At 61.7% G+C, this 12,478-nt stretch overlaps 1 protein-coding gene across 11 annotated transcripts in view; it reads left to right on the forward strand.

Annotated features, from left to right (window-relative positions):
* Positions 1–12,478, forward strand: part of BEGAIN (brain enriched guanylate kinase associated) — a 47,102-nt gene that overhangs the window by 26,151 nt on the left and 8,473 nt on the right. For 6 of the 11 annotated variants that reach the window (XM_036881962.2, XM_036881963.2, XM_036881957.2 and 3 more), the window contains exons 3-4: positions 7,344–7,433; positions 11,524–11,685. In XM_036881962.2, the coding sequence (XP_036737857.2) occupies positions 7,344–7,433; positions 11,524–11,685 (252 nt within the window). The remainder of the gene's footprint in view (positions 1–7,343; positions 7,434–11,523; positions 11,686–12,478) is intronic. The other 5 variants (XM_036881966.2, XM_036881964.2, XM_036881968.2 and 2 more) reach the window with 1 other exon arrangement.

Genomic DNA, 12,478 nt, shown 5'->3' on the forward strand with positions numbered 1-12,478 from the left:
CCCTGTTTGGGCTTCCTGATGAAAGTCTGGGATGCCCCATGAAATGCGAATTCCAGATCAACAGCTGGGTACTTAGGTAATGTAGGTATGTCCCATGCCATGTTTGGTACATACTTACACTGAACACTTGTTGATCTGAAATTCAAGCTTCACCCTCTCAAGCTCCTTTCTGGGGGTCAGCCCTTAGAGAAAGAAGGCAGGAGCTTCTTTGGGCCAGGCAAGACGAACAAAACCAAACTCTCAGAGGCACGGCAAAGCCCGGAGCACGGGATGCCGCGAGGGGAATCTGGGGCAGGGCGGCGGGAGGCCTGCAGACTGCGGACCTGGGCTGGGTGCTTTGTGGACCCAGGCTGGGTGCTTTGTCTCCCTGAGCCTCAGTTTGCTCATCTGTATGATACGCTTTCTTGTGTGGTTTTCATTCATTCTTCCAACGTTTATTGGGCCCTCCTGCCTGCCAGGCTTGCCGCAGGGTCTGCGGACACAGCAGGGAGGGAAGCAGACGGAAACTCCTGTCCTGTGGAGCTCCCGCTCGAGGGGGTGAGGCTGAGGACGCACAGGCTCAGCAGGGAAGGGGAAAGAGGGAGGCTGCAGAGCCCAGGGACGTCCTCCCCAGGAGAGGTACGTTTGCACGCTGGACGAGGGGCAGCTGGGGAGAGGAAGAAGCCAGGCATCAGGAACAGCAGGTGCACAGGCCCTGCGGCAGGAGCGTGCTGAGTGTGGCTGGGGGGGAGGGAGTGTGGAAGGTGAGGTCCAGAGGGTGACAGGAAGGCCACCTGCCCATCAGGTGACCAGGGTGAACACATTGGCTTTGGTCCAGGGGAGGCAGGGGTCATGCTCAGGTTTTGAGCACAGGGGGGATGGATTTGACTTGGGCTTCAACAGGGTCCCTGTGGCTGGGAGTGGATAAGAGCAGGAGCAGAACGCCAGCGAGGAGGCGGTGCAGCGGTACCATGAGGGGAGTTGGGCCCAGAGCAGTGGGTGGCGCTGGAGGAGCTGGAGGAGGTATTCTGCAGACAGAGGCGGGGGCCTGGAAGGACAGGGGAGAGAGAGGAGTCCGGCATGCTTGCCAGTGTGGGGCGACAGCTGCGGCACTGGAGGGGGGCGAGAGGAGGCTGTGGTTTGGGAGAGGGTTGCGGGACTTGGCTGCCTGTACGACACCCCAGCAGAGTGGGCACGGAAGGGTGGGTAAACACCTGGCATCGGGGGAGCGTACGTCTGGGGTCCTCGGCGGAGAAACAGTATTTGTGGCCGGGGTCACCGTGGGCTGAGCATACCCAGGGATGGGGAGAGGCTGGCGGCCTGATCCCGGGGACCCACGGGTGACAGGAGGTCAGGGAGATGAGGAGCACCCTCAGAGGGGGCCGAGGGGCGTGTGAGGAGGAGTGTGCAGGGGGAGGGAGGAGTCAGCTACGTCCCTTGCTGCGGAGGGCTCTGGCCCCATGAAGACGGAGAAGGGGCCAGCAGGAGCCAGGTGGGCGTCCCTCCGGCAGGATGGGGGCAAGGAGAGGCCATGCTGCGTGGAGCAGAGAAGGGGGGCTGTACCTAGAGGGGCAGGAGCGGGCTGCTCTCAATGTGGGAACAGTACCTCTTGTTTGTATGCCTGAGGAAATGGTCCAGAAGAGGTGGACACTGGTGGCTCAGGAGCAAGGGGGGTGAGGGGCTGCCTGGCAGGTTGTCTGCAGTAATGTGTGTGGCACCAGGTGTCGGGGCAGATGCTGGTAGGTGGCGTCTGTGTAAGTTCCCTCTCTCAGCAGAAAAGGAAGCAAGGTCATCAGCTGTGAGTGGGGCTGGGGAGGAGGTGTTGGGAGGTTGAGCAGAGATGTGTGAAGCCATTTTCCAAGTGGCGGGAAAGTGAAGGGAACGGAGAATGTGGTATGATTCCCTGGCCATTCTGTTGAATGAGCAGAAAGAGGCCTGTCAACTCAGCCAAGCGACTTCCTGCTGTCCATGTGAGAGGGCATGCCTAGTTGATGGAGCGGTGGCCCTAATGAGGTTGGAGTTTGGCCCCAATATTCATACAGTGAAAGGAGAAAGGGGGAGGGAAACTTGGCACATGAGTGACACAGTGAGGACAAGGTGGGGAAGGGGCTGTGAGAATCTGGTAGCGCTAACGGAGTTGGGGGGCATCAGAGGGAGTGAGCTAGAGAGTGTGGTGTCAGAAGTGGGATAAGGAAGGGTACTAGCACTGGTGAGGTACAGGGTGCACCCAGTGGGTCTGGGAGTTGGACTGGGGCCTGACTCTCCCCCACCCCCAGGCACTGCAACCCACCCCAGTCACCCCTTTTGCCCCCTGTCATTGTCTCAGTGTGTTGGTTTTCTGAGTGCCAGGCTACCCTGGGGCCCCGTGTTCCCAGCCAAGCTCCAGAGGGCAGCATATGTGCCTTCTTGTGGACCCTAGTGGCTGGGAGAGGTTGACAGAGCCCCAGGCTGGGGGCCGGGAGGCCTGCATTTGGCCTGATTTACATGTGACACTTCAAGTCACATGTCGCTGCTCAGAGCCCAGACTCTTTGTCTACAGTCCAGGCCTGATGAGGACCAATGTGGACAGCATTTGACCCACAAAAAATGGGCACTGAGGGATCACCAGGGCTGATGGCTGCTATTCTAGGCAGCTCTGACTCTACCCCACCCCACCCCACCCCCACTCCGGCCTTCCTTGGATCCCCGGGGTCCTACTGTTTATCTCTGTTCCTCTCTGGGAGCCAGAGTCCCCAGGCCTTTTCTGGGTGGGCCGCTGGGAGCTTAGGGCTGCTGTGCTCTCCTGTGACCAGGACTGCGCAGAGGTCATGGGCCTCTCCAGCGCCTGGCCACCAGGCCCTGCTGTGTGCCGAGCCCTGCACCAGGCTCTGGGACCCTGAGGAGGAGGAGCAGACACAAACCTGAGCTCAAAGAGGACCCCTTTGCATTGTAAAGGTGAGACAGGGATAGCAAGGAGGGCTCCTGACCCAGAGGGAGGCCTTCCTGGAGGAGGTGAATAGAGTGAACCAAAGAGCAGGGAAGGGGATGTGCTGAGCAGGAGGGGTGGTGTATGCAAAGGTCCAGGGGTGACACTGCAGCTGCTCCATCCACAGCCTGGATTGTCCTGCTTTTCCCCAGCTCTGGGCACCCTGCTGTCTGCCCACCCTCTGAGGGCACACCAGGCCATGGTGCTGCCAGCTCCCTGCACGTGGTTCTGCCTTGGCGGTGGGGGTGGAGGGGGCAGTGCAGGCAGCAGGAGGAGGACTGCAGCCTCCTGATAAGATGAGTGAGATGAGGCATTTCCCGGCTCCAGTCCCTGGGCAGGAGGGAGAAGCAGAGCCCCCTGGTCCAGGAGGGAGGGGGATGGTTCCACTGGGCGACCTTGGTCTGCGGGCCAGAAGAGAGCAGGTCCCAGACAGGTGTTGGGTTCGAGAAGTCCCTGCACCTCCTGGCCTGAGCAGGTGACCCTTCTGGGCTGTGGGCCCCCAAGTCAGCACTGTGACAGGCCCCTCCCCCGGTCCACATGCACACACAACGTGTGCACACGCCCTTCCTCAGGAACTTTGCACAGCAGCCTGGCTCCTGCGGTAGCCCAGGGCGGGTCCCCGTGTGCGTGGCATTGCGGGCCGTGGCTGTGCGGAGGTCACCTGGCGGCTGGGCCGTGTGTCTGAGTCGTTGATGCTGCCGTGCGGAGCTCCTCCTCCGGGGAGAGGCTCAGGGACCCAGCAGGAAGCAGGATGGGCTCCTGCACTGCACCCTGCAAAGGTCACTGCCTTGTGGGCTCCAGTCTGCCTCTGACGAGCAGGCCTCACAGGGAGACGGTGGCTGCGCCTGCCCTTATTTGGGGAACAGTTCCATAGATACAGCACCACAGTTTGCCTTGAAATTTGTCATTTCAGCATGAGGGGAAGAGCAGTTGGCCTGGTGTTGAACCCTAGCGGGGCCGCGGGACCTCAGAGGGGCCATTCCTTGATTGCCACAAACCTCAGCTTCCTTCTCTGTAAAGTGGGTGTGGTGCACACCTCCTTTCCCCAGTGGCCTGAGACTAGGTGAACAGGTTTGTGCAGGCACCTGGGGGCAGGGCAGACCCTTGGAAGGTGCTGGGGGTGCTGGTTGACCCTTCAGACTCACCTGCCCCTCAGGAAAGGTCCAGAGGGGGCTCCCAAAGGGACAGGGAAGGTGCAGGGGATGGAATCAGCAAGGCAGCCATCAAAGTCAAGGGGACTAGGGAAAGATTCTACTGAGATATGCAGAAAAGCGGTGGCTGCCAAACACAGGGGCACAGGCCAGGGCACGCGAGGGTCTCTGCAGGGGCAGAGGGAGCACTGGGTTGTCTCCTGCCGTGGAAGGCCTGGTGGCACAAAGCTTTCCGCAGGGAGACTTAGAAATGGTGCCCGTGTGGGGCAGCGGGCAGAGCCGCCTCAGCAGGGACCCAGCCCCGAGCCTCTGGGGAGCAGGGGAAGCGGGAAGGCCAGTCCCCCAGGCACAGGCATGGCGGTTCCTTGTCCCTGAGAGGTGAGAGGGGCAGGGGGGTCCCAGGAGGCAGGAGGCTAAGGGAGAAGAGGGGCCACCCTGGAAGAGCTGGGAAGGTGTGTCTGCAGCCAAGGGCCAGCAAAGACAGGCGCTGAAGCGGAAGGAAGGGGCCCGGGGGACTGAGTGGCCCAAAGGCCAGCAGAGCGAGGGCGCAGGGTGCCCGCACAGGGCGAGGCGGAGGCAGTGGTGGGTCTGAGGGGTGGGCACCTGGGGAGAGGGCTCCTGGGACATGGCGTGGCTGGGTGTTGTGACCGTCGTTGGCTGCTGGGGTTGGATTGGAGTTCAAGGACGAGGGTGGAGCCGGAGACCCTGGCCCCGTCACTCAGCAATGAACGGGACAACTCAGTCCCAAAATGCTCCCTGACGATGGGGCATCACCTGGCCACTGACCTCCACCCACAGCCAGCTAGGGTGGCCAGGGTCTCAGAGTCCCCCCAGGTAACCTAGGGCAGGAGGGTGTGAGTGCCACACCGGCAGAGGGGACATGGGGACAAAGTCACCAAGATGAGAAGCTGCCTGCAGTGTGTGAAGAATGACAAGCTATCTGGTGTTGCTGGAGCATGGCTGCTGGGCCAGACCCTGAGGTCTGAGAGCCGAAGATGGGCTGGGCAGTGGGGGCAGGCCAGAGGGACATAGGCCTGTCCCGACCTGCAGGCAGGGTGAGCAGGGGGCGGGTGCGCCGTAGGCACAGCTGTGACCCACTTCCTCCTTTCCGCCCTGGACTAGGTCAGAAGGGACTAGGCGGCCTCAGCTGTGTGATGTGGGTGATGCTGGAGCCCCTCCAGGGTTGAGAAGAGGTGGGACAAGCATCTCGCACTTGCTGTGTGCCCTTCTCTGCCCCCAAAGCCCCAGCCAGTGCCCACAGCCCCTCAGAGCTGGCCGGGCTGCACTCCCTGGTTCCCTGAGCCAGGCACTCCTCAGGGGAGGAGCCAGGCATCTGCTAACATCCCCCTCCCACAGTGCTCCCTGGGGCCCATCCTGCCTGCAACCCTTGTAGGGCTCCAGGCACCCAGGGCCAATATCCTCCTGAGAGACACACAGGGCCAGGTGGTGGCTGTTCCCCACATGATGACACCCATATCCACTCAGGGGACCCCAGATCACCAAGGCCCCCGTGACTCAGGACAGGTCAGCCTCAGCTGGTTCTCATCTTGTCCTCACCCCAGACTTGCTGTGTGATCTTGGGAGAGTTGCTTGACCTCTCTGGGCCCCATTTTTCTCATCTCTAGGACAGGGGCACGCCCCACACCACAGTCTAGGAATGAGAATTTGCATCAGAACAGGAGCGGGTTTTCAGTGATACATGCCCTGTGTGTGACCCAGGCAGAGTCTGGGTCACATCACAACCTTGCCCCGCACTTGCTGTGCCTCCAAGCAAGCCCCGCCCCTTCCCTGGGCCTCAGCTTCCCCCTGGGTCCCAGCCTCCCTTATTCTCTTCTGGAAATTCACCTGCTGGGAGTTCCCACTGTGGATGGGGCTTTTGGGGTGGGGACTGGCTGCCGAGGGCCGGCAGGGGACCCCACAGGAATTGCTGGCTTCAGCTGAGCCGTGGAGGGCAGAGTGGTGGTGTCTGGCCGATCCTCTCTGTTTGGGGTGTGGCTGAGGGGGCGCGCTGGGACTGGAATCCCAAAGTCCAGTCCACCCAAAGACCAAGCCCCTGTCCCGGCCCCCCACCTGCCCGCACAATGTGCTGAGGCTCTGTCCTGCAGGAAGAAGACCTGCTCAGGAGACCAGGCCCAAGGGCAGCCCACTCCCCAGATGAGAAAACGGGGGCTCACAGGCATGGTGACCCAAAGGCAGCTCGTGGCCCAGGGCCGAGGGCATCCCTGCTTCCTGGTTCAGCCTATCACATCAACACTTAAAACCCTCTTTTTTATTTTTTGGCAGGATTTGCTCCTTAGCAAATTTTTTTCTGATTTTTGATCTTCACTATGGGAAATATGACAAATCAAGAGAAAGTACCAAAGAATAATTTTAAATGACCCAGAACCCCCCTCCCACCCATAGCATTAACATTTCTTTCCTTCCCTCACTTCTGGGGGCTGCCCGTGTGCGGTCACTCTTCCATGGGACCGAGCCGTTTTCTCTTCACACACGCGCCCTTGCGTCTCTCACGTTGTTTGGAAGCTGATTGGCAGCACCCTTTCATCAGATTTCTGCTTTGACCCCAGGGCCAACCAGGCCGCCAGGAGAGTCCCTGGGAAGACTGCAGGGTGGGGATCACCACAGACTCATAGCTAAGGCTGTGAACACAGCCCGGTGCCCCCAGCACGGCGGCGCCACAAGCAGGGCGGGCAGGCCCATGTCCCTTCGCGTATTCAACTACCCACCCACTGCCCAGCCCAGACAGGCCACAGGCAGGGTTGGGTGAGAAGGGGACCCCGGAGGGTCATGTGGGCCCTGCCCTGGACCCCTGACATCCGCCAGGTCCCCAAGCCTCCAAGCGTCCGTGCACGTGCACCCAGCACAACCTCCCAGCAGGGGTGGGGGAGGGGTCCCACTGTCCCCCCATCTTCCCTGCCTCCCGGGGTCTTCGACCAACGGGTCCTTCATGCAAGGAGCAGGCGCCAGACAGGAACTCAGAGCTGAGAGTACCTTGCTCCCCAGCAACTCCACCTGAGGCTGAGATGGTGGAGGCAGGCCTGTGGGTGGGGCCTGTGCCACTGGTGGGACTCGGTGCCACCAATGAGCTCAGGCAGCAGGGCTGGCAGGTGCCCAAGCTGGGCCTGCACTCCCACCCCACCACTCAGCTGACATTCCTGCCGGGTGGGGGCGACTCCCCATCTTTGTGTGGCTGTGCCCGTGGCAGCCCGCCCCCCTCTTCTGAGCAGCTCTGTCCTCTTCGCCCACAGGCTGCGCAGCCCCTGGGTGCCCTCCTGCCTCGGGCAGCCCCGTGTCCTGCAGGGCCGACTGGCCAGGTCCTCACCCTCGCTCTGGGACAGGTAACATACCTGTTGTCTCCCCAGCTCCCCGGTGTCTCTGCATCTGTCCCCAGACGTCCGTCCAGTGTCTGCGTCAACTCCCCGGAGACAGACGGTGCGGCCCAGGGGCGGAGTGCCGGGCCGCCAGCGCGTCCTCGCCGCTCCTTTGAGCCATCCCGGCCCCAGCCAAGGGCTCCGGGAAAGGGTCCTGGCAGAGGGCAGGAGAGGACTGCTCACGGCCCCACTCTGCGCTGAGACAACCCTCCGTCCTTCCCCGTGAGGCAGCAGAGAGCTTCCGGGGGCTTCTGGAGGCAAGGAGGGAACCAGGAGGCACCCACCGACCCACACATTCTCCCCAAGTCAGGTTCAGAGCCTGGTTTGATCCACCAGGATGAAGGTCAAAGCAAAGGGACCCTACCAGGCTACAGTCTGAGCAGAGTCGCCTGAGCCTCCAGGCCAGGAGGTGGCCCTGATCTGGCAGGCGAGGCACTGGCCAGTCTGGTCACAAGGGACTGCCACACCCTCCCTGTGCATCTGTTGAGGGGATGTTTGTGGACACCAGGGCCCCCTGAGTCAGCCCCCACTCAGGGGATGCGGAGGCCATGGCTGTGATCCCCCAGGCCCCCGAGCAGTCCCCCCAGATTCCCAGCAGCCTGGAGGCCCCTGCTTCCACAGGGTGCCAGCCTCTGGTGTCATCTTTCCAGAGTTCCAGGGGCCCAGTGTAGTGCAGGGACCCTGGTGAGCCCTGCTCCCCGAGTGCGGTGCCCGTGTATGGGCGCACAGCCCTGTTGCACAGACCTGGAGGCGGAGGCTGAGGCTGAGGTCAAGCAGGGGTCGGGTTAATGTGCTGGGAGAGGAAGGCGCTGGACGGGATGGTGGCACCTCCCAGGTTGCCACACACCCCAGGTTGCCCAGTCCAGGACCATCTCTGGACCAGGCCAAGGAGGGGACATGGTCAAAGCTCTTGAGAAGCTGATCTCCAGGACTTATGACAGGCAGTAAGGGGCAAGGAGGGGTCACCAGGCCTCTCAGGGACTGACCAAAGATAGCTGTGCCCTTCCCAGGGTGGGGAGAGCAGGGGGCAGAGGCTGGCCAGCACTGGACACCCTGAGTGTGAGGTGCCTGTGGGCCATCTGGGCAGAGGGCCCGTGGGTGGCTGGATGTGGGGGAGCAGAACCCTGAAGATTGTCCCGGGCTGGAGACAGAGGCTGGGAGGGGTCTCTGGGCCCTGGCTGTCAGGGAAATTCAGCCTGAGACTGGCGGAGAGGGGCCAGTGCAGACCAGGGCCCTGAGGACCAGCCCGGGCAAAGTCAGGGTGTCTGCAGGCAGATCCAGTGCAGCAGAGATGGGAAAGACCGTAGGGTCACTGGGCGGCAGGCTTGGGCACCTGCTCTGAGGGGCAGGGGGTGTGGGTGAAGCAAGGATAGGCAGGAGCCAGGGGCTTGGGGTGCTGCCAGCCCAGGACTGGCAGTGGGTGCAGCTTGAGGGTGAGTGGGTGAGAGGGACTCGGGGAGGGTGGGAGGAGTATTTAAGGGCTGGTGGCGCACAGCCCCCCAGTAGGTTTGGAAGGCCATCCAGATCCAAGGGTAAACTGGGGCTCGGGCAGGCCAGCTCGGTGAAGCTGGTTACCTCGTAAGTGGAGGCATCAGCCCAGGGTCTTTGCAGCCGGACACTGCGTGCGTCCCCTTGCTCATTGTCTCCCCTTGAAACTAGGCTCCATGGGGTGGGGATCGTGTTTGTCTTACTTGCTGTGTGAGGTGCTGGGAACGGGCGAACGGAAGAGGAGAGAGGGTGATTGGTGGATGCAGCCTGGGGAGACAGGGCCAGGCCCCGTCTGGAGTGAGCAGTCTGAGTGATGGGGATCCAGCCGTGGCTGTGGGTGGGTGGCCATGGTTGGGGCGTACAGGGGCTCAAGGGGCCACGTCTGTGGACAGATGATGCCCTCACCTCTTCCACAGGGTGCAGGCCCTACCCATACCCTGTGACCGAGGGCTCCCCACAGCCCTGCAGGGTGACTGACTTGAGGGGCTACTGCCCCACCCCTACCCAATAGTGCGCCTGCAGGGGCCCCTGAATGACGCAGGGGTGTCCCCAGGAAGCTCGCCTCCCCAGTGGGGAGAATGGCTGGGGCAAGGAGCAGTCTGGGATCTGTAGCGGCAGGTTGCTCAGGGCGGGGTAGCCAGGCACACTGCCTGGAGGAGGTGGCAGGATCTGCATAGACAGCTGCAGGCAGTTTGTCTCTGGCCTCCCTCCTTGCCTGTCACTCTGTATCCTTCTGGGGGACTGACTCTTGGGAAGACTCACCCCGCCCTTCTCTGAGGTTCTCAAAACATAGCAACTCTTTATTTTTATTTATTTTTGAAAATGTAGACCCGGGCAGGAATCCAGGAATGCTTAGTTGTGGTTTGCTGGGTGTGTGCCTATGGTACAGAGTGTGGTTTACACACAGGGCCCCGGACTGCAGATCAGTGTGCCCCGGGTGCTGGAGAAAGCCCCCTGCCTGACCCCACCCCCCTCACTCATGTTTGGGTCCGAGAGGCCCCAGGAACACAGCCCCTTGCCCGAGGTGCCACAGCACATTCAGGGGCAGTCCAGGTCCCCAGGCCCTGGCGCATCCCAGGTTTCCAGACTGATGCTCAAGGAGTTGCCTTCTGCCCGCACCTGGTGGTTGGGGGTGGAGGGCACTGCCCATGCCCTGCTCCCAGCCCCGCAGCACGCCCACCAGGAGTTAGCAGCTGAAAGCGTGCTGGCTCCGGGCGCGCCCCTGCGGAGGGTGCTCTTGTTCAGCAGTCAGTCCTCTGAGGCCCCGCTCTGGCCTGGGCACCTTTCCGAGCAGAATTTTTTTTGGATCCAGGGCTTCGTGTTTACAGGGCAAGATGGGAACGGCCCCCACTTCCCAGGAGGAAGCTGAGGCCTTGGTGGATAGTGGGCACCCTGGGGTCACACGGCAGAGGCCAGCAGCCAGGTCTGAGGGACAGCAGAGCCCCTGCCTACCCCAGGATGCTAGGCTGGAGTTCGCCTGTGCCTGAGCCTCTCTAGGCTTCCACGTCACTGCAGTGCAGGGAGAGACGGGCAAGTGCGCGACCCCAGAACTGAACAGCAGCTTGACTCTAAGCTCCGCTCGTGGCTGACACCCAGCAGAAGGCCCCTGATGCCCCTCGCCCACCTTGCAGCAGCTCCCTTCCCTGCAGAAATCGCCCCCCTGGCCCCACTGTTAAAGATGAGTCTGCCCGTTGTGTGCTCAGCCAGTAAAGGGAAGCGCAGATCAGTGCTGTGTCTGCCCACAGGTGGGTGTGGCCCCTGCCCGCATGCCCACCCCTCCTGCCTTGTGCCAAATACTGCTCAGTTGAATTGCTGGCATGTGGCTCAGAGGGTGAATTATCCTCTGTATCTGCTTGCTGAGCATAGGGGTGCTAGAGGAGACCCGCAGACTGTGGGGAAAATAAAACCATGGGCCTGGGGCTCTGGAAGGCTTCCTGGAGGAAGGGAAATTGAGCAGGCCAGAGCTTTGCTGAATTTCTGATGCCTTATGCAGCTAGCCTGGGCCTGGGGCATCGCTGCCCCCACCCCCACCCCCCCCCACCCCCGCTCACTGGCCCGGGCATCACACAGCCTGCTGGAGCCACCCAGCCAATTTGCAGAAGGGAAGCCTGGTCTAGGGTGTAGCACTGGGCCCCAGCATCCCCACCCAGAGCTACGGGGGAGGGAAAGTCGGGGCCCTGGTAAGCTGTGTATTTTGGAGGTCGGCTCTCAGGCGGGGTGCTCCGGGTGCTTATGGGGTGCTCCTTAAACCAGAGTCCTTTAAGTCTCTCTAGATACTCGCCAGGGTCTGGGGTTAATGTCGTTTCTCTTCCGAGATGACCACACGGGGATTTACTTCTGACGGGGCGCAGCGGGGATGAGGGGCAGCCTGGGCCAGACCCAGCCCGACCCCTAAAGGGGGGCTCTAAGCTTTGAGTGCCGCCCGGAGGAGGGTGTGTGCGTGTGTGTGGCGTGTGCGCGCAGCTGGACGCGCACGGTGCGCACCCACGGCGCCCCGGCTGGCCCGCGCGGGCCTCAGTTTCCCCGCGCTCAGCGCCGCGGCCCGGCCCGCCGCCGCGTGTCGTTGCAGCGCGCTGCAGGAGCAGAAGGGCGAGCTGCGCAAGCGGCTGTCCTACACCACGCACAAGCTCGAGAAGCTCGAGACCGAGTTCGACTCCACGCGCCACTACCTGGAGATCGAGCTGCGGCGCGCGCAGGAGGAACTCGAGAAGGTCACGGAGAAGCTGCGCAGGTGCGGGGGCGGGGCCCGGACGGACCTGGCGCGCTGCCCAGCGAGGGACCCCAAGCGTAGCTCTGCTGCTTCGCGCTGTGGACCCATTTGCAGATGGGGAGTCCACGGCTCCGTGAGGGGCCAGCTCCTTTTCCAAAGTCGCGCTTTGTGCGAAGAGTATCCGAGCCAGGATTTGAACCTGGGAATGGCTGTTGCCAGGACAGACTTCCCAGGCACCTCTCCATCCCCTGCTCATTCCTTCTCTCGTAGTTATCCGGTGGGGCAGCAGCATGGCACGGATAGGACCGTCTCCACATCCCAACTGCTCCAGCAGGGCCCCAGCCACTGTCCCCTGGGTCTCTGATAGGAAACTATGTCTAGCCCTGGAGATGAGCCACCACTTAGGGGCTGTCACCCTGAGCCGCAGGGCAGTGAGCCAAGTGTTGGGCAAGAGGCACAGGATCCTGAGCAGTTAAAACCTCCCACAAAAAGCAAACGTTTTTAAAAACATTGTTCTGCATATTTAAGATGAATATTTTTCTAAAACGGGTTACACGTTTTCCAGGCTTCCTTTAGGAAAAATGCAGAGAGAAAGCAAACTTTGCTGTTGGCTCCGTTTTGTCTTAAATATTTATAGCAGTAGGTGCTGCCCCTGAGACAGGATCTGCAGTAGGGCTGTCCCCCTCTGAATGGCCCCATTCTGCTGGGCCTTTTGAATGTCACCCTTGAGTCGTGTGTGAACCAAGCTCTGGCAGTGCACTCAGACCTCAGCTAAGGTCTGGGCTCTGCCACTTACTCCTCAAGGTACTCCAGC

The sequence above is a fragment of the Manis pentadactyla genome, chromosome 11 (assembly GCF_030020395.1).
Source record: "Manis pentadactyla isolate mManPen7 chromosome 11, mManPen7.hap1, whole genome shotgun sequence".
Classification (NCBI taxonomy): Eukaryota; Metazoa; Chordata; class Mammalia; order Pholidota; family Manidae; genus Manis; species Manis pentadactyla.